Source organism: Xiphophorus hellerii, chromosome 12 (genome assembly GCF_003331165.1).
Source record: "Xiphophorus hellerii strain 12219 chromosome 12, Xiphophorus_hellerii-4.1, whole genome shotgun sequence".
Classification (NCBI taxonomy): Eukaryota; Metazoa; Chordata; class Actinopteri; order Cyprinodontiformes; family Poeciliidae; genus Xiphophorus; species Xiphophorus hellerii.
The window spans coordinates 6074675-6095956 of record NC_045683.1 but is presented as its reverse complement, the minus strand read 5'-3'; the positions used below and the strand labels follow the sequence as shown (position 1 = coordinate 6095956).

General features: G+C 39.0%; 1 protein-coding gene across 1 annotated transcript; it reads right to left on the bottom strand.

Moving 5' to 3' along the window:
- Positions 1–3519: 3519 nt before the first annotated feature.
- On the bottom strand, positions 3520–19638 carry snx18a (sorting nexin 18a). The gene is made up of 2 exons (XM_032578230.1): positions 17821–19638; positions 3520–4782 (listed from the first exon to the last, which is right to left on the bottom strand). The coding sequence occupies exons 1-2, from the start codon at positions 19268–19270 to the stop codon at positions 4529–4531; spliced, it is 1704 nt and encodes a 567-aa protein (XP_032434121.1). The 5' UTR covers positions 19271–19638; the 3' UTR covers positions 3520–4528.
- Positions 19639–21282: the final 1644 nt, after the last annotated feature.

Here is a 21282-nt window from a genome sequence, read left to right as displayed (position 1 = left end):
ATATTTAATGTTTTTAAATGAATGTCTGATACTTGTAAAGGTTAGGATAAAAAGAATGAACAACAGAGCTTAGCCAAACCAGTTGTTGACATGTTAAAGAAATTGTTTCCAGTCAGCATAAAGTAATTTCTCACTGCTTACATTGGATTTAAGAGAGAAAGTAGCAGCCATATGCTACTTATCAGATGTTTTTGGTTAAGTAAGTCAGTAAAAGTTTATGAAGCACCTGTTTTACAGACAAATCTCTCAAAGTGCTTCATACTAAAGAAAATAATATAATACAATCATTAACTCCAGTGTTTAAAGCAGGAGTTTGAACAATTTGCTCTTTTAGAGCAAATAGGCATATCTTCACCAATGGAGGTTTACAAAATGGCCAGCAGAGTCATCAGCAGGAACCTTTAGAGAACCAATTGTTGCTTACCCTCAATCTGAAAAAAGGTGTATATCTATTTTCAAAGAATTTGAAGTCTAACTGTCGGAATTGTTTTTTTCTGTGTTGATTTGAGTTCTCTGTGTGTTTATTTTAGGTTTCTGTGTGTCTTTAGTCTCCGTGTTGTTCTGTCTACCCCTTGATTGTTCCCAGGTGTGTCTCGTTCTGTGATTACCCTCTGTGTATTTAATGCCACCTGTGTTTCTGTGTCTTTGTCAGGTCCTTGTTGATCGTTCGTACCAGTCTGTTGTTTTTGTCTTACTCTCCATTGTATTTACCAGTTGCTACCAGCATCGAGCCTTAGTCTTCCGCTTAGCTGTGCTGTCTGGTTTTTGGACTTTCTGGACTTATATTTTCACCATTAAAGCATCACTTCTTCATCCCTACCTGAGTCCTCAGCATTTTCCTCACCACCACTCATCACATTTCATGACAAGAACAATGGTTGTAAGTGGGAAAACAATTAAGGTGGTTGCTGATCTTCCCAAGAAACGTCCCAGAAAATTCACCAGTTCCAATGTCAGATATGGCCAGAAACCCAAGAGATCCTGCATTTACTCAGAACAAACAGGGCTTTCTATCCAAAAATGATAAAGAAGGATATTATAGGTTTGCGAAGTTGTATATGAATGATCATTAAATAATTGAGACTAAAATAAAGTTGTCTGGCCATAATGCAGAGTACCATCTATCTAATAAATTAGCATATAAACACCTTATGGCGACAGTCAGACAAGGTGGTCAGTGGTGATGATTTGGGTCTGGTTTCCATGAATCAACAGTGAGGCTGTCTGTCTGACAGAAAAAACTTGGATATCAGCAGAACAATGATCCCAAACCCAGAAAGAGTTTAACAACAGAATGCCTGAAGAAGGAGAAGCATTAAGGTCAGTCAGAAACCAGACCTCAACCTGATTGTAAAGCTGTGTCGGGTTTTCAGACACTTTGCATGAACAAATGTGAACTGAAGCAATGTGGTAATGAGACAATGGTTATTGCTGCAGTGGTTCTACAAACTGGTTTACTTTGTTTTTTATTATTTTATTTAATGTGAGTCTGTTTATTTCTCCAGAGGTTGTGTTTATATGCAGGTACTTTTATCAGGTGGTTTTAAGTTGTTTATGCATGATAGCTGATAGGATACATTTTTTTTTTGTTTTTTTGGAGAAAACCTATTTTACAATTCCAGATCTTCTAATTTCAAATGGCCTCCTTGCCAGTTTTTGAAATTCAAAGTCTCAGAACATTTGATTACTTTTATAAACACACTGTTCAGACTCAGAGTAGAATGTAACTAACTTGTGACTGACAGGTTCTTTTTGTATTCTGTACATAAGTATGACTATGTAATTTTTTTGTCAATTTGTCCTATACGTATTTACTTAGACTTATGAATGATAATTCAAAACTTTTTCGAATTTTGGAAGACTGCACAAGATCCAGAGCCTTCGTTTATCTTCTAAATACTTTGCATTGCAAATTTACCTTGATAGTCAAGGTTTAAGAAACAACAAAGATCTTTTCACTGAGCAAATGTTTAAAATGAAAGGTCAGCAAGTTGAAAATGAAACTACCTGCCTGCTATGCTTAAGAAAATGCCAGCATTGCTTCAAACCTTCAAAGTTATAAGATTAACACCTGATGGTACCAAAACATTATTATGCAAACAGTTCTGCTTTGGCTTAGTGCTCATTAACTTCCTCTTTTAATTTCCTGCAAAGTGTTACATCTATGAGACTGCAAATATTACTTTTCAGTTCATCAAATCTTTACATTTAGATAATAAACCGAGACTAGCAGGAAGAGCGAACATTTCTCCAATAACTTATCATCCTGCACAAGCAGAAAATGTGAGATCAGATAACCTCTTGGTTTTCAGCGATGGCGATGAAATCTAATGAAAACCTGTTAGTGTGACCTTTTCCTTTTCACGGCGTGTTCACTGTCATTCGCTCTGACATTTCTAACATGGACCAGCTGTCTCAGATGGCTGACCTCTGTACTGTCAGCAGATCTGTGAGCATAATCTGAACCACAGACAGCACAGCCGTCCTCCAGGGACAGAGCCTGAAAAAAGCTGCACAGCGTTCTGCTGCCTTTGTCTTTTTAGCATCATAAAGCTCTTCTGTGACCACATTACTGACACTGTTGTTTGCATCCATATAATGGTATAATGGTTGTAATGCTTAAATGCTTTAAAAGTGCCACCTTGTGATTCTAAAGACTTCTAGCCCACTTAGTCATCCAAAATGTTTTCAGTTTATTTTATAACTTTTATGTTTTTATTTCGTAGCATTTCTTCTTTTAGCTTTTTGTTGCCCTTCTTTATTTATTTTTCCTGAGTTTCTTTGTATTATTTTGGCATTTTCCATCAGTTTAAGCCCCTGTCCTTCACAGCTGTTGTTCAACCAGTATTTAGACTCACCTGTGTTGAACTCCAGTAATCAGCCTCCACAGAATTTAAGCCCCCAAGTTTATTCAGCCCTTTGTCAGACCTTTCTGTTTTCTGCGTGTCTGTGGCTGATTTCTGCTTTGCACAGGTTTTTACAGACAAATCTCTCAAATTGCTTCATACTAAAGAAAATAAATAACCCTAATCTCCTGGATCTTTTTAAAAGTTTGTTTTCATCATCAAACCATTTACAATGTTATTATGCCTTGCTCATGCCTGTGTTGAATCTATAAACACAGTTTTCAGCAGAGCAAATTTTCTGTATCTATCAAGCAATTTTCCTTATTTCTTCCTCTCCTCTATGGAGTACCTATCGGAGAATTTTTTAATATTTTTTTTACTTTGCTTCAGTACATGAAACTGAATAATGACAAAATTACTAGCATTATTGCTGCTCCAGCTCTTTCCACAAGAACTCTAATGACTAAACTATGAATCATTGTTTCTGATGTATCAAGATGTGTAGGCAGCCATGCATGTCTTCCATTCCATTTAGCTGTTGCGATGAAGGAATGAATTAATCATTTTTCTATAACAGCGGTGCCAATTAGTGTGGACTGGACTGGAAATAAAATACAAAACCACCAAAAATCTCATTGTAATGTGAGAAAGAAAGAAAAACAGGACAAGCTACTATATTTCTGTGAAGGATAAATTTAATTTGCATCTCTTCTACAATCTTAACTTCATGATACAATCATCATAAAGTTTAAAAACACCAGTAATCCTGCTTTTAAAAGGGTCTGCATTATAGAAACTGGTAAGAAACCCTCTACTCCTAGCAGCCTGCTTCTGATAATTTAAAGTAGAGCCTTCAAACCAACATTTTGCTGACACAAATAGAAACATAAGGTGTAAAAAGTGTTTACCATGGTCATTTAAGCTGTGCATGCTGAAACAGGATATTAGTGCTTGCTGTGAGCAGGGTATCCCTGTGTTAACGATCTAATCCAAGAACAACTTAGCAAAAGAAATGGCACAACTCGATAACATAGGCTGGAATTTACAGAGGGGAGCCTTGCAAAAACACATGGATTGTATGTCTGCATTATCAGCACATAAGAGTTGTTAGAAATAAGTAACAAAAATGACCAAAATCAGAAGGCACAGAGAAACAGCAGTGACAGTCGCTGCTCGGTGAGGAGCCTGTAAACATTCTGCCCTGTTTGTCTGAGAATAAATATTTCCTGAAGGCAGTGTGTTGGCCACAGGAGTGTTGCTGCTCCTGGAGAGGCGGTGAGACCAAAAATTGTTTTTAAAAACTGTGCTGTAAGGCTAAAAACTCCTGATATAGGAAGTCTTGCACCAGATGTGTAGGCAACAGTGAAAACAGGCTTCTCTCTCTGCTCTTCATCTTCCCAAGATTAATCCGTTTATTATTATTGATCTCTATAAATTCTAGGCAACTGTGTTTGCACTTAAAACTGGCTTAATTTTCTACAAATACATGTCCGAACGTCCCAGACAAAACTGCAAACAGGATTTCGTTTTGTGTCCTCTCCATAAACGTCCCGTCCTGCTCTGACGTCAGCTCCCAGCAGTCTCTGCGAGGTGCTGCCCTTTTCTAGCCAAAATCCCACTGACCAATCACGGAAGCGGCACGGCCGTTTGTCGTCGAGACCCAAAACGGATTGGGTGATCCGTTATGCGTTGTCGTACTTTTGCAGAGCCTCTTCCAGTTTGCCCGTGATCTTCTGGAAGAAAGCGATCTGCTGCAGGAGATGGTGCTGCATCTGGGCCTTGAAATCTCTCACGCGGATGTGGTGGAAGTGCTGGATCTCAGCCAGCGTGGCGCAGGAGATGATGTTGCAGCGGTCGTTGATGCCATCTGCCTGCGGCCGGTCCATCTTGCCCTCCTCCACGTGCTTCTGGCTCTCCTTCACCTTCGTCAGGGCTCCTGTAAGGAGAGGATGAAAATCACAAAAATTTGTATTTCTATACTTACTTGTTGCTCTTAAAACAGGAAAAAATAAGAAATGACTTGACTGAAGATAACCAATTTAACATTTTTAACATAAGTGACTGGGAACCATGCAGAGCCTCATATCTGTTTATAGTTATAAAATCTGCGGGGCCACACTCAAAACATATTAATGACATGATGTCACCCCGGAGCCTTCAACCATTCAACCATTTAAGGGACTTTGGCGACATTCCTGATGCTACTACCAGAGTTAAACAAACACACAGGTTTGCATTTCTGTCCTTATTAGGATATTCTGTAGACATTTGGTCATTTGTATAGCCAAAATCTATTCACACTTTAGCTATAACACACATCTGTACATATAATCCTAATAAAATATCTTTGAAATATAAGGAGGAAATCTGACAAGATGCAAAAAAAAAAAACAATGCATGGAGTCACCAAATGTTTTACAGAACTACATTTTAGTCATACTAAAAATAAGCTAAAATTTTACTTCAAGATAAAAATCCAATTTACTGTTATTGTCAATACAATATAAAAGAGTTTAAATCATTATTGTGGTTACTTTAGTTCTGCAGCTGTGCTTCGTGTTTTGCCTTTGCTTCATAGTTGTGCTTTCTGGATTATTAATAAGTCACAAAACCACCAATCAACAGGAAAATACAGTAATTTACCACCTTCCACCAATGCCCTTTGGTAGAACGCCCTGCTACACTTCAACACAAGGCATTGGTTGATGAACAACAGATAAAAAAACATGTTCTTCTAAATTAAATAAATGGATGATGTTTTTTTTTTTTTTGCGGCGCTAGTGGCTCGTATTTTTTCTACAGTAGGCAGAAAGGAAGGAGGGAAGACATGCGGCAAAGGTCGTCGGGACCGGGAGTCGAACCCGCGACGTCCGCGTCGAGGACTAAGGCCTCCAAACGTGGGGCGTGCTAACCCCCTGCGCCACCACAGCACGCCCCATGGATGATGTTTTTGATTTGCAGCACCTTTAACACTCATGAACTTATAGAAACAAACTTTATCTTTATCCCATTAAGAAACAGGACATCTGATATGTCTGTTTGAAGTAGGAATTAGAAATAGGGGGTTATCTATAAATAAAACTATAAAACTAACAAAAACTGCAAAGGAGCAAAAAACCATCACTGTTGCAGCAGCCTGAATAAAAAGTCAGCATGCCACCGTAGAAAGGATTTGACAATATATTGTCATATCTCTGTGCTTCCTCTGGCATCATTTCTGTTACCGCTTCCCACAGTAATAACTTTTTCACTGAAGAGTGTTGACAGCATGTCTTGGATGGGGTTATATATGGTGTATTCAGTGAATAGAAAATGTGTTGATTTTTGACTTTCAGGTCAAATTATCAGCCAACCAGCTTTAGTTCTCACCGTTTTCCTATCCAATCTGTTAAATTTAAAGTCTTTTGGCCTACATTATTGTACTTATAAGGTTTTTTTCTAGAACAGCTCTACAGGAAGTAAAAATTACCCTGAAATCAACCATAAAAGAATTGATACATTTAGAAATGGAAGTGAAAATTGTGAGCTTGACACTCATACTAAGAGACCGAGCAACGTTTGCTCTGAGTGTTCACACATACGGAGTGCTCCTCTCGTCACTGTGGTGGGCTCTTGTGGTCTAAGTGAGCCGAAACAAAGGTTTAAAAAGCTGCATTTTCACACACCGCCCCAAACTTCCTGCAGAACAAACATTTAGATAAGAATGTGCAAACACTAATAAGTTCCTTTCTGCCATTTCCAAAAAAAACACAAGTTATGCAAAACAAACATCACAAATGACAACCTACTGGACAGGAACATGACACTACCATATAAGGCATAAATGTATAAAGTGTGAACTTTCCTCCTTACAAGAACTTTTCTGACACACCTAAAAATGTGCAGGTTAAACAGAGGAAGTGTGATTATGGTTATAAATGTCTATGCCAATATATATAGTGAATTGTTTATTCAAAGGGCAAGAGAAGGGGATTGACGCTAATGTGAAGCAATTTTTAAATAAATAAAAAAGATAGTCAACATAAATTAAGAAAAGCTAATGTTGATAGCTGAACAGGTTTTCAGAGGAGATTGGTGCCTGTGAGGCATGAAGCAAAACATCTCACAATGTCATGGGATTTTTTCTTATTCATCAGGCCTGAGCTGAGACACTGAAGATTCCTGAAACATGACGCAAAAGAATACCTAACACACACACATCACTTTTTTTCCCTTAAAGTTCACATGCAGGTTCCTGTGTTTGTTTTTTCTTTCCAATGCACAAGACTCTAACAGAAGGTAGCATGAACGACAAGCTAAGGACGTGAGCACAACAACAGAGGGATGCATATGCAGAACCAAACTGATAAAAGAGAAACTTTATGGGAAGAAAAATAACTGAGGCTCGGAGGATGGCGTTAGCATTTTGCAAAATGCTGAGCCACATCATGCTGCACACAGCTGGTGCACAACCTGCCAAAAATACTTTGGGTTTGAGTATCTGTGAACCTCAAGCAACAGAAAAATACTTTAAACCATTTGCTGTATCTTAGATGTGGAATACCAAAAACCAAATCTTCGTTTCTCTCGTTTTTGTTTTGCTGTCATCCTACAGATTCCCATTCACAGTTCAACCTGGCAGCTTAAATAAGGAACAGTAAAGAAACCTCAAGGTGAAGTCTGGCAAGTTTAAACTAGAATTTGTAATTTACATTTGCTCTACCCAGTCCTAACAAACCGAGGCCCTCTTTAACTGGCTCAGCTCATTGCTGAGGTACAGTGACCACACTCTGAGCTCGTTGGACCTACCAAACATCATTCTGAGTGATCAACCCTGGTGATTGTATTCTTTTAATCATCACATACAGCTCACAGTCAGCTGAAACCTGGTTTACAAACTTGAAATGAATAGCTTTACCTTAAGGCTGAGCATTCTGTTTGACAGACAGGTGAAGCGATTCTGCAGCTGATTCTGTCAATCAAATGTAATTCAGGCACAAGTCGGACTAGATTTTCTCTGTTTAATTATGTAACTTTTATTAGCATCACTGGCAAATATTTTCAAAATAACCCTTAAATGAACCTTTAATTGCAGTACTCCCTTTCATTCTATAGCGAAAATACTTCCATTTAAAAATATAAACAAATCTTTTGATCTTTTCAGTGTTGCAACACTAAATATACCTCAAACTGTATAACTTACTTTATGTTTTTAAAAGGGTGCAAAAACTTTTAATTAGAGGTGCCACCTAATAATTTCAATATACTTTAGACAATTTTGATATAAATAAGACAAGAACTATAAAAATCCCAGTAATGACAACAAATTCAAAACTGAATTCCCAGACTCTTCTCTTTGACCCGCTGAGCTGTGTTTGGTGTTCAACTGTAAAAAACTCACTTCTGTTCCTTCTCTAACTTCCTGTTTTACAGTTGGCAGCTGTGTTAGAGATGCAAGCTATTTTTAAGAACATACATTTACACACATTTAACACACAAACGCTGTAGAACTGAATGCAGCGTGCAGATGTGCAAGCGCTCCAAACAGGAGGTTGTCCTGATGACTGTTTTGTTAAAAAAAAGTTCTGTCTGTGGTGTGTGAAGGTGGCACAGCGTTCCCTTGTGCAAGGAGAGATTTCAGCCCTTACGTAATCCCCACTTATGCAACGACCTGAGTGAAAGTGGACGAGCCAACAACAATCCCCGTCTCATCGGGGACAGAGGACATTCAAATAAGCTGTTATGATGCCTCAGGTGTTTACACAGCAATGTGAGGCTGACTCAGCAGGATGTGCCAGCATCCTGGCATATCGCTGCTTTCTTTCACTTTCCTTATTATTTTTTCCTGTTCTAATATGCCTGATAAGATATGCAAACATTTGCAGGGTATTGGAGATCCCTGAGTGAACAAAATGTAGGAAAGTCTTTTTCTTGTTTTGTGCCCTAATTAAAACACATGCAAATGCAGCCATATGTTCTAATGTTCCAATTGAAACTTTTAATTAAAATACTAGCTACACAAAAGTACTTTTCCTCTTAGCAGCAGTTCTGTAGTTTCTTTTGACATTGACTAAACTTGATCAATCTTCCTCCCACTTTTTCCACAGCTTAAAATAAAAAGAAAATGTCACACCCCAATCCTGTCAGAGCCTCAAAATGAGTTTTTAGACAAAAATAGAGAACTGAAAGGTTCTGCAAAGCCAGTCAATAGCATGAGTTGGCGTTGTCCCCTTAAAGCTGCAGGGTAATGACTAATGGGATCTTTGTGAAGGTAGAGATCAATACTACGACAGCTAAGGTTCTCTAGCAGGAAAGCTCACATTTCACTGGTGACCAGGACATAAAACATCCTGCCTGATGTTTACGGGTCCACAAAGCTAAAAATGGCCACACTAAATAAACATTTCTGGAAATATGAATTTGAAAATAGAAAATGGACTGAAACCCTGCCGAATATTTTAACTATATCTAAGTTTCAACGATTGTTTTCATTAGTCATTGTCGTAGCACCTGTCGATCCCCGACAACAGTTTCTGTGCAACCACTTATGTAGAGGAAATGTATACTTTGGTTTTATGACAAAGGATGTGGCCATGTTTCTCGACTTGTGCACAGATGAGTGTAGCAATAAAACCTCACTGCACAGAACAGTTGAACAATACTTGAGTGGACGTTTGCTTTACATATTACAGATGGGGACCAAACTACAAATAAACTGCAATCTATGGGATTCAGAGTTAAAACAGACAGACACTCATTTTTTAATTGATGAGAATCCCAGATATTGAGGCGAGTAGTAAACATAAACTGACTTCAGTGAGTTTACATGACCCTAAGTAATCCCATATGTCACCTTCATTGTGGACGCGTTTGTTTATAACTTCCTAGAAAAGCATGTCTGTCTTTTGCCTCTACCACATTCCCTATAAATAGAAAGGAATTAACAATGTGTTTCCACTTGCATAATGATCCAAACAAGAAAGAATTCATGAATGGGAAAAACAAAGATAAATGAACTGAACTCAAAGTAATACGACAGACTAGACCGCGCCAGTCAGTATGAAAAACAAGAGATCAAAGTATTTTTACAGACAATATGCTTCCTGTGGCTCACCTCTCTTTTACTGCATACACTGTCTTTTCCTTCAGTGTATGATGGGTAGTGCCTAAAGAGCAATTCCCCAAATCTCTCAGTCATCTGTTTTGGTTATGTTTGTGAATCTCTGTTTGTAGTCTACGTGGCAAACTTGGCTTGAGTTGACTGGGAAGTTTGTGTGTTACTGCAGTCAAAACACAGTCTGTCCTGCTTCCTCTGCACAATCTATTGTGGAGTAAATGGTCAATTATTTTGCAGGGACCCATTCGACAAAGGTATCCACAAGCTCTGTCATCAGCATAATGCAAAACATAAGGAATTCACTGAGCAGCAGCAGGAAGTAAGATGAGGAAACAAACTCAGACTGCTGCAAGTTTTGCATGGATTGATTGAGTTTAGAGGACAAAGTGCAAACTTGTACAGTCCTATGTTTTGCATCACAAAGATTTCACATCTTACTCTGTCACAATGGAATTACTTTAACAGTCACACATATTGGGAGGTGCTGATGTTCAGAAAACTGTCAGTCAAGTTTTACCAAGAGTAACGAGGAGTCGTTAAGTTTAAGCTGCATGTTACACAGTTGTCTATACAGATAACATCAAATTATTTTTCCAAGCATCTTCTGAAACATCATGCCAGTGAAGCAGAACATTCTTCTCACACAAACTCTCTTGGTTAAATTGGACGTATACCAAGACCATCTACTGCTACTTAAGACAACCGTAGCTTAATACTCAATACATTCTCACTAGGGATGCACCAACCAATCAGCCACAATTTCATTAATTTCGAGTGATAGACAATCGATTAATGTTAAACCGCTGTTATCCACCAATCTTATGTATTGGTCTATGTCCTCAAAGGTCTGAAAATCAGCCACTGATCCTCTGATCCTGATTCCTCTCTTGCTGGGCTGTGAGAGGCGACTGGCTAACAGACCCGCCCACTCGGTCATCCACTGTAGCCAACTTAGCGACTTTGTCAAAGGTGTATTTTGATCTGCCACAATCCTGCATAACATTACTACCACAGTTATATGTCCGTACAAATACCACAAGACTAATTCCCTCCCCCCACCACACCAGATGCACAAACAACAAATGACTGAAATGAACATTGGTTATTATCATCAGCACAGTTTTACCTAAGGGATATGACACCAATGCATTAATAAAATGCTAACATTGTGTACTGTCAATGCTTATATAGATGCATCCTGCATTATAGATAAAAAAAACTATAGTGGCATACCACAAGAACCAGATTTGGGTCACTGTGGTGTTATCTGTGATAACTTTTCACATTAGAAAGTGCCAGCTCAGAGGGGACCGTGCTTTTTCTGTGGCAGCTCCCAAGCTATGGAATGATCTTCCTTTGGGTATAAGACAGGCCTCTTCACTCGCTGTTTTTAAATCCCTTCTTAAGACCCATCCTTTTTCTTTGGCTTTTGGCACAATCTGAGAGGTTTCACTTTGTTTTGTTGTTTGTTTTATTGTGTCTGTATATTAATATGCATTTTACGTTCGATCTTCTCCATTTTATAATTGCATTGTATTTTATGATTGTGTATAGCACTTTGGTCCTGTCGGTGTATAAAGTGCTTCATAAATAAAGTTGGTATGGTATGGTATTAGATTGCCTCCAGTCTAATCCAAAACATATTGGCATTGGAACTAAAATAAATAGAAATAAATAAAAATGTCTAACTCATATTGGTTTATATCCCAATGTAGCAAAAAAAAAGACATGTTACTACCAAACTATATTGTTGTTCATAAAGCAGTCCAGCCAGTTTAATCTCCTGACAAAAGGAGTGGTTTGATTTGAAGTTGTGAGTTTTCTGTTTGTTTTTTTATGTGGACGTATGAAGAGATAATGTCACATTTGAAGACATCAACTACATTTCAAAAAGATAACACTGTGGGACACTTCAAGATGGTGGAACATAGGCTATCCTTCTTTGCTTAAAGAAACCCTTTGATTATGTTAGTAAATAGATTCTTAGTGCAAGGTTGTGTACTTTTTCCATTTAAATAATTAAAAAGGTAAAACATTCCTTCCTCACAGAAAACTAAACGTTCATAAAGGTAAGACTTTACAAATTATGTTTAGAGTATCATTTCCTGTAACGGTTAGAACTTGTCAGACATACGAGAGTGATTTAGTCTCACACTTACATTCCAGTAAAGAAAGCTGCAAATGTTAAATATTATTATTCAGAGAATTTTGTTCTTGATTTAGCAGTAGTAATAGGAGTACAGAGGCACAAATGTTTTTGCTTGGCAGCAGATTACAACTCACACTCAAATTCTTAATATTTTAAGCAGTTTAAAACGTTAAGCATTAAATAACACTCCCATGAATCTTTTATGCAAAACCCTATTGTTTCACAAAGATAAGCAGATCTGTGTAAAAGGATATAAATAAATTTTCAATCTACAAACTTTCTCCTCAAAATTTTTTTCATTAACTTTAAATGGTAATCAAATATGAGACGATCTCTCATCATAGATAAACAGCTGATACCATGTAATTGCTGTAATAGAAGGGTGGAAAGGACTCAGAATACTTTGGGGAATCGTTGAGTTCCTCTTTGCTACCAGTCAAATATAAACTCTTTGAGCTAATTTCCATTCCAGGTGCATTTATTGGAAATGAGCAAATTAGGACAAATTATTGTGTTCATGCCACACAGTTCTGCTCAAGTAAAAATGTGGTACATGTTAGGTTGCTACTTCCTACTATGTTGCACACTTTCTGTAAATAAGGACTTATTTTCAGAGATATGACTCAAAAGGTTTTAACAATAGGAGAGTGCCCAATCAGTACATATTAAGAACACATGTTTTTACATCTCAATTTTTTGCTTCAGAAATAGAAAACAGTGGCTACTGGATCATCAAACACTTGGGTGAAATGTTTTTGGTATCCTCACAATGAATCTCTTAAATTTTGGGCCATTTTGTCCTGACAGAACTGGTTTAAATGAGTCAGATTTGTGGGATTCCTCCCTCTTACACACCTTCTGAGCTCTGCCCATATATATATATATATATATATATATATATATATATATATATATATATATATATATATACAGTACAGACCAAAAGTTTGGACACACCTTTTAATTCAATGAGTTTCCTTTATTTACATGACTGTTGACATTGTAGATTCACACTGAAGGCATCAAAACTATGAATAACACATGTGGAAATATGCACTAAACAAAAAAGTGTAAAACAACTGAAAATACCCCTTATATTCTAGTTTCTTCCAAGTAGCAACCTTTTGCTGTGATTACTGCTTTGCACACACTCTGCATTTTCTTGATGAGCTTCAAGAGGTAGTCACCTGAAATGGTTTTCACTTCATAGGTGAGCCCTGTCAGGTTAATAAGTGGGATTTCTTGCCTTATAAATAGTCATGAAAATAAAGAAAACCCATTGAATTAGAAAGGTGTGTCCTTTGGTCTGTACTGTGTATATATATATATATATATATACACTGCTCAAAAAAATAAAGGGAACACTTAAACAACACAATATAACTCCAAGTAAATCAAACTTCTGTGAAATCAAACTGTCCACTTAGGAAGCAACACTGATTGGCAATCAATTTCACCTGCTGTTGTGCAAATGGAATAGACAACAGGTGGAAATTATTGGCAATTAGCAAGATACACTCAATAAAGGAGTGGTTCTGCAGTTGGGACCACAGAACACTTCTCAGTACCTATGCTGTCTGGCTGATGTTTTGGTCAGTTTTGAATGTTGGTGGTGCTTTCACACTCGTGGTAGCATGAGACGGACTCCACAACCCACACAAGTGGCTCAGGTAGTGCAGCTCATCCAGGATGGCACATCAATGCGAGCTGTGGCAAGAAGGTTTGCTGTGTCTGTCAGCGTAGTGTCCAGAGGCTGGAGGCGCTACCAGGAGACAGGCCAGTACACCAAGAGACGTGGAGGAGGCCGTAGGAGGGCAACAACCCAGCAGCAGGACCGCTACCTCCGCCTTTGTGCAAGAAGGAACAGGAGGAGCACTGCCAGAGCCCTGCAAAATGACCTCCAGCAGGCCACAAATGTGCATGTGTCTGCACAAACGGTTAGAAACCGACTCCATGAGGATGGTATGAGGGCCCGACGTCCACAGATGGGGGTTGTGCTCACAGCCCAACACCGTGCAGGACGTTTGGCATTTGCCAGAGAACACCAGGATTGGCAAATTCGCCACTGGCGCCTTGTGCTCTTCACAGATGAAAGCAGGTTCACACTGAGCACATGTGACAGACGTGACAGAGTCTGGAGACGCTGTGGAGAGCGGTCTGCTGCCTGCAACATCCTTCAGCATGACCGGTTTGGCGGTGGGTCAGTAATGGTGTGGGGTGGCATTTCTTTGGAGGGCCGCACAGCCCTCCATGTGCTCACCAGAGGTAGCCTGACTGCCATTAGGTACCGAGATGAGATCCTCAGACCCCTTGTGAGACCATATGCTGGTGCGGTTGGCCCCGGGTTCCTCCTAATGCAGGACAATGCTAGACCTCATGTGGCTGGAGTGTGTCAGCAGTTCCTGCAAGATGAAGGCATTGAAGCTATGGACTGGCCAGCCCGTTCCCCAGACCTGAATCCGATTGAGCACATCTGGGACATCATGTCTCGCTCCATCCACCAACATCACGTTGCACCACAGACTGTCCAGGAGTTGGCGGATGCTTTAGTCCAGGTCTGGGAGGAGATCCCTCAGGAGACCATCCGCCACCTCATCAGGAGCATGCCCAGGCGTTGTAGGGAGGTCATACAGGCACGTGGAGGCCACACACAATACTGAGCCTCATTTTGACTTGTTTTAAGGACATTAAATTAAAGTTGGATCAGCGTGTAGTGTTATTTCACTTTAATTTTGTGTGTGGCTCCAAATCCAGGCCTCCATTGGTTAATAAATTTGATTTCCATTGATGATTTTTGTGTGATTTTGTTGTCAGCACATTCAACTTTGTACAGAACAAAGTATTCAATGAGAATATTTCTTTCATTCAGATCTAGGATGTGTTATTTGAGTGTTCCCTTTATTTTTTTGAGCAGTGTATATATATATATATTTTTTTTTTTTAAATAGGACTGAGCTCAGAGCTCTGTGATGCTCCAAAACACTGACTTTGCTGTCCTTAACTCCATTTGTAACTAATGTATAGGTATGATTAGGCTCACTGTCCTTCTAAAAGAACCATTTATGCCCAAGCTTTAGCTTCCTCCCTCATGCCTTGAGATGTTTCTTCATTATTAGGCCATAATCTTTTCTTTTAATATTTCCCCTTATGTAATGGCTTCTTCTCCACTGAGTGGTCTTTCAGGTCAAGACAGCAAGACTTGTTTTGTTTGGATCATAACACTTTTAGCAATTTCAGTCACATAATTAATTTTGCCTCTCTTCTGGGCTTGATATGCACAATTTGAAGCAAAGCACATCTCTACAACACGGAGCCTTTCTCCTTCCAGGATGTTATGATGGCTGGACATGTCCATGCTGTTAATACTTGTGTTTGATATTTTGTACAGATGAACTGGAACCTTCAGTTGTATAGTATCTGAAAAAAAAATTGTACCTGAGGATAAACCAAACTGTTCAGGGTCCACTGTTCTCTTCTCGGAAATCTTGTCTGAGTCATTTTGATTTTCACATGATGACTTCTAAGGAAAACAACTTCTTAATTGAGAAACTTATAAAGCCATGACATCATCATCTTGGCTTTTACAAATTGTTTAAAGGCAGAGTAATCTTAGTGTATGTAAACTTCTGACTTTAAAGGAAGTGATATGAAAGTCTCAAAAAAAAAATAGAACACATATATGTGCGTGTTTATGTGCTTCTGCATTTTTAAAAAGCTTCAATAAAGATAATATCCAAAGCAGTGTCATGTTCTCTTTTTTAAGAAGAAAGCAGGTGTTAGAGAGATTATTAATACTTCTGTTGTGCGAACTGTTGTCCTTCTGAACTTCACCTCTAATCATGGCTGACATTTTGACATGTTGTGTTAAAAAATGAAACAGTTGGTGATACTTAGATGGACAGCGCCCTAAGTTTAGAAAACATAATCATTTGTGAAGGATAAACCTGCAAATATACCTGCAACATATAAAATGACATTTTCTCTATGTCAATATGTCACCAACAGTCACATAACATTAAGAACAGATAAATAACTACCCTTTTCATGCAGCAGGTGAGTCAAACAAGAGCAGCAGCAGTTGCATGTTAACAAGTCTCCAAGTGCAAACACAACTTCTGTTTATTCTGGGAACTGACCTAAGTTCTATTGCTGACTTCTGTGAATGGCATTTCAGACCAGAAGTTATTTGTTTATCCAAATCTGACCATAAAAGACACTTTAAGTAAGTGAAAAGATTACTTATTTGCAAACCATTTATAAACCATTTATTGGTGGCTTATAAAGGGAATAAGACAGTGGTGTTATGATATAACAAAGGTCAAGTACAAACTTAACTATATTATCTAAATTAACAATAACATGTAATATTTTCTTTTTATTTTACATCAGAAATAAATCTGACCACATAAGGTTGGCCACATTATTCCTGAAATTGGAATAACTGGCCAAAAATAACCCTGAGAATTTGTTTTTGTTTTGCTGAAAAATATAGAGCAATGACAACATTAATTTCCAATCAATGTGTTTGCAAAGGTGAAAGGTGAAAAGATGTCCAATTAAATGTGCTTCTTGTTGTCTGACTGTGGTTGGAAAGTTGTTGGGGTTGATAATGTGGACTAGCCCTCACCGGACTTTGCTAAATTAGGACAGGACACATGGAATTAAAAAGTCAAGACTTCAAAGTGTTCTTTTTGGGTTAGCAGAGGCTTAAAAAGGTCATAACAAGATAGCCATAGAAGTCAATTGATTAGAGTGCATGTGTCAAACTCAAGGTCTGTGGGCCAAATCTGGCCCACTGTGAACATTTCTGTGGCCCTCTAGAATCAATTAACTTGAAATTGTTCGCATAAATATTATTTTATCATTCAAAGCAAATAAATGCTTATTTGTATAGTGCTACATTAAATTAAAGGGGGAAAGATGTTACATATTATTTAAAACTCCTTGTTTTGAGGGATAGTACTGTACTCATATAAAGCAAGGTATGACTTGAGTTATGATTCTCCTCACAATTTTGGTAAATTAAGTACGAGTAATAGAACAAATGTCAAGAACAAATGTCTATTTCTCTGAACTATTGTCCTGTTGATGCTAATATGACAAGAACTGTATTCAGTATAGGAACAAAGTTTTACAAATAAGTAGGCAGGCAATGACTTATTTGTAAACCAAACTGACCTCTGCAGCTTTAGTGTCAGATTACATATGATAAGTTTTAAAAAATGCAAAGAAAAAAAGGACTGAAAACAGAGCCTTGTGGTACCCCAATAAACATTTGAGAATATATATATATTATATAGTAAATTAATATTTACTATACAAATAGTAAATATTATATATATATATTGAAATTAATAATTTCAACCCTTTAGAAGGGCTTTTTAAGTTCAGCAAGACTCACTGTTTTATCAATTTCATTAGAAATTAATAAAGTCAGCAGTTGAACAAGGGTTTTGAAACTCCAGGATGGTATTAATGACTCTTTTAATGTAATGTCTCCAAAGCACATTAAACAAAACCACTCCTACTTTCTACAAGTTAAACCTGCTTAACTGCCCTTTGAACATCAGTGTAATGTGTTCATGTGTAATTTTGCAGTTGTAAGTTTATCACCTAAACACTGATACAAGAACAGACATCTACCATTTTGGGGGAAGCTCCTTAAAGCATAATTTCATTTTAAAGGAGTCACTGAGAAGTTTTAAAATGCCTCAGTGTAGTTGGTTTACCTTTTTGGACATGGATGACGTCTGGAAAGTTTGCCAGGTGACCTTGGTAAAGAGCTAACAAATCCATAATTGGGTCCAGATCTTTGCTGGGCTGTTCATAAAAATACTCTCCAATCGCTTCGTAGGTATCTCCAGTGAAGGAGATGGCGTGGTTGAGTCCCGATGAATATGTCTGCTGGTCCATCTCAAAGGCCTGGCTCAGAGCCTTAAATGACATCCCCACCTTCTGGTACTCCTTCTTAAATCCACCCATCTGCTTGCGAGCAAACTCATTAACGGTGGCGTTGAGCTGCATGGTGCTGTCGTCCATCCTCTTGGTGAAGGTCTTGAACCCGTCAATTTTGCTCTCCACCTCCTGGAAGTCGAGGGGAGCCGGTGGAGTGCTGATGGTGAGGAAGAAGTTGGCTCCCACTAGCTCGTCCTTCTCAGCCTTCCTCTTCCCCTGCTTCCAGGCCTTCTCGTCTGTGCAGGTCAGAAAGTGCTGGAAGACGTCACACTTGGACAGGACAGGGTGGCTGGTCATGTGGTTCATCCACCAAATGAGACCCTTCCTCCTCTTGGAGATGAAGTCCTCCTCGAAGCGGCCTGTGGCCTGCTTCTCTGGGAGGTGTGGCACAGAGATGACTGGGAACTTCTCCGCCAGGCGAGCGTAAAGCCAGTCGAAGTGCTTGTACCTCCTGCTCACAGGGTTCTGGGTGTGCGTGGGGGTCAGCTTGTAGGAGATGTAGCTCTTCATCCCTTTGAACTTGGTCTGCTTGGTGGGATCGTCAATAGTGCAGGAGAAGGGGTAAGGATTCTCCTGCCACTCCGGACCATACTGACCCATCACCACACACAGCTTGTCCCCATCCTTCACAAAGCCTGACGCCTCTCCGAGCACAAACGCCTCTCCTCCTGACTTTACAAAGGTAGAGAACCTGTTCAGGTTTCTGCCCACTGTGGCTGAGCTCTTCGCCTGCGTTGCATTCCCTCTTGGACCAATGTGTGTTGTCACTCTGTATGTGGAGCCCTCGGAGTCCTGGTACCTTCCTCCCACACTCCCTGGCTCATCTGCTACAGTGGAGCTGTCATCCCAGTCATCATCCCAGTCATCATCGCTGCCTTGGATGTGGTGTTTGTTGTTGTGATGCTCTTGTATCGGCGCCGTGTTTGTGGTCAACCCTACCAGAGGAGGCTTAGAGAAGTTCTGGAGTTTGTCAAAGCCTCCAGCTGTGATATTAGAGTACCGAGGCTCCGCGTTGATGTTGTAGCTGTTCAGCTCAGCCTCGCTCCGCAGGATCTCCACGTACGAGGCGGGGACCAGTCCTCTGTCCCCTTTGCTGTTGGAGCTCTCCAGCCAGCCATCAATGTCCTGCTCGCTGAACAAAGTTAGGATTTCGCTCTCCTTCACCGACAGCTCCCCCGGGTTTTCAGAGTTGAAGTCGTAGATCACTCTGGCTTGGAGCGCCATGGCTCACACGGCAGCTGGAAGCGGGACAGCGGGATCACTTACGGCTGCTGTCCGGTGGCAGGAGGGGAACACAGCAGTCAACCCACCTCCCCAAATATATGCCTTTCAAATCCTCCTCAAGCTCAACGTTGAAGCTTTAAACTGCCTTCCTGCCTCCCCTTGACTCCAACCTGACTGGAAGCGGCGGTGTTTGAAATCCAGCGGTCGCAGCGTGTGAACACGGACTGACCTGATCTGCGCTGCGCTGCAGCCTCCCTCCAGCTCCGACCGACACTTCTTCTGCCTTTAAGCGCTGCGCAGCAATCCGACGGAGATCAGGCGAGACCAGTCGAGGGCGGAGCAACGACAACATGCAGCAGCTGCAGACAACACGAATCAAACCTCCTGCGCTGCTGCTGTTGGGTGTTTCAAACCACCCAAACTCGCCACGAACTACTTAAAGGTGAGTGGTGGTAATGGTGACAACTCATTAAAAATGCATTCTTCATATAAAATAAAAATAATAATAAACAGATACGGAATCTATGAAATTTCCGTTCAAACATCTATAGGGCCTTAAGCTGAATTGCGTTTCTTACTCTGGCTGAGCCCCTCCTTTTTCTTCTGTTTTCACGTCTTGCTTATTTTTTTTCAGATCATTAAATTGATTTTAATAATAAATAAATTATTTCCAAATATTCAGTCTCTATGTTTGAGCCCATTACCAGATGATTTAGAGAGTGATCAAAAATAATTAGTAAGAAGTATAATGTAATTAATCTGAAGGAATTCACAAGGGAAATAATTTAAACGAACCTTTTCATGTCAAACCTCCCAAAGCCACCACCCTGTGCACAGAACTGCTTTATTACAAATGCTAAATCCTAATGTAGGAAAAATAATAACGAAATGCTGCAATTTTTCTGTTACGTTCTCTCATGTTTAAACATGAATATATTTTGATTTTAATTAGACAAATCTTACTATAATGTGATGTAAAACTTGTAACGAGAAACTTTCTCGTTTTAGCATGATATGGCTGCTGTATTTATTTCCTTGCTTCTTTTGCAGAGAAGGAAAAGAAGAGCAAGAATTTTCCTCCACAGGAAAATTCACAGGAAAATTCTTCCTGTGGAGGAATTTTAGCCTTCTGTTGAAAGATTTTGAGCATGTTTTGTCTCATCCTACATCATCTCAGTGATATAATAGTCTAAACTTTGACTAGACCACTTCAGAATCTTCATTAGTTCATTTAATCTGTTTTTTTTTTTTTTTTTTGGACTTTCTCGTGTGCTTTGGATCATTTGTCCTGCTGCGTAACCCAAAAGCCCTTGAGATTAATTTTCCAAACTGATAGACGGATGTTCTCCTTCAGGATTTCCTGAGAGAAAGCAGAATTCATGTTTTAATCAGTTATGGCAAATTGGATATGGCAACATTTTTTTAAATACTTATTATCCAATTTTGATGAGGCTGTGTGAAATATATTCTTGGTTTCATGTTCTTCTAATCACAGATAATTTATGTATGTTGTAATTGAAACAGTATCAACTAGTATCAAGGAACTTTCAGTAGATGTTTCTCTATTGTAGTCAGTGTTTACTTGTTGAATTAATATTAAAACGGGGCATTGCTGTGTTCAACTACAATCGGACTTGGACAGTCAGTCGTTGGTATCTTCCAGTTCCTTTCTTCTACAACTCTTTTAATTAAAATTATAGTAAAGAAACAATTTGGTAAATCTTTTAGGTCTCACTTCAACTGCATATAACACAAAATGTTTTTCTTTTTCAATCTTGAGTTCAAAAGTGCAGTCAGTCAAATAATGATGATGTATTTGATTTTTATCAAGGCACAAGTTAACTTGGATTGTTCCCAACCTTGTGTCATCATTCATCAGTTCAAAGGAATGACAGACATCACAATGACAAAACAATTTCTCATTTTCCATTTGTGCAGTCAGGTGAATTGCTGACTCAGCTCACCGTAGGGCACTGAAAGTCTATTTTAAGTCTTTTACAATTACATTAATG

Bases quoted from the DNA above. Each gene is read 5' to 3' on its own strand.
- snx18a (XM_032578230.1), bottom strand. From the start codon at position 19,270: ATGGCGCTCCAAGCCAGAGTGATCTACGACTTCAACTCTGAAAACCCG. The intron at 4,783-17,820 runs GTAAACCAACTA...CTCTCCTTACAG, and splicing joins CGTCATCCATGTCCAAAAAG to GAGCCCTGACGAAGGTGAAG.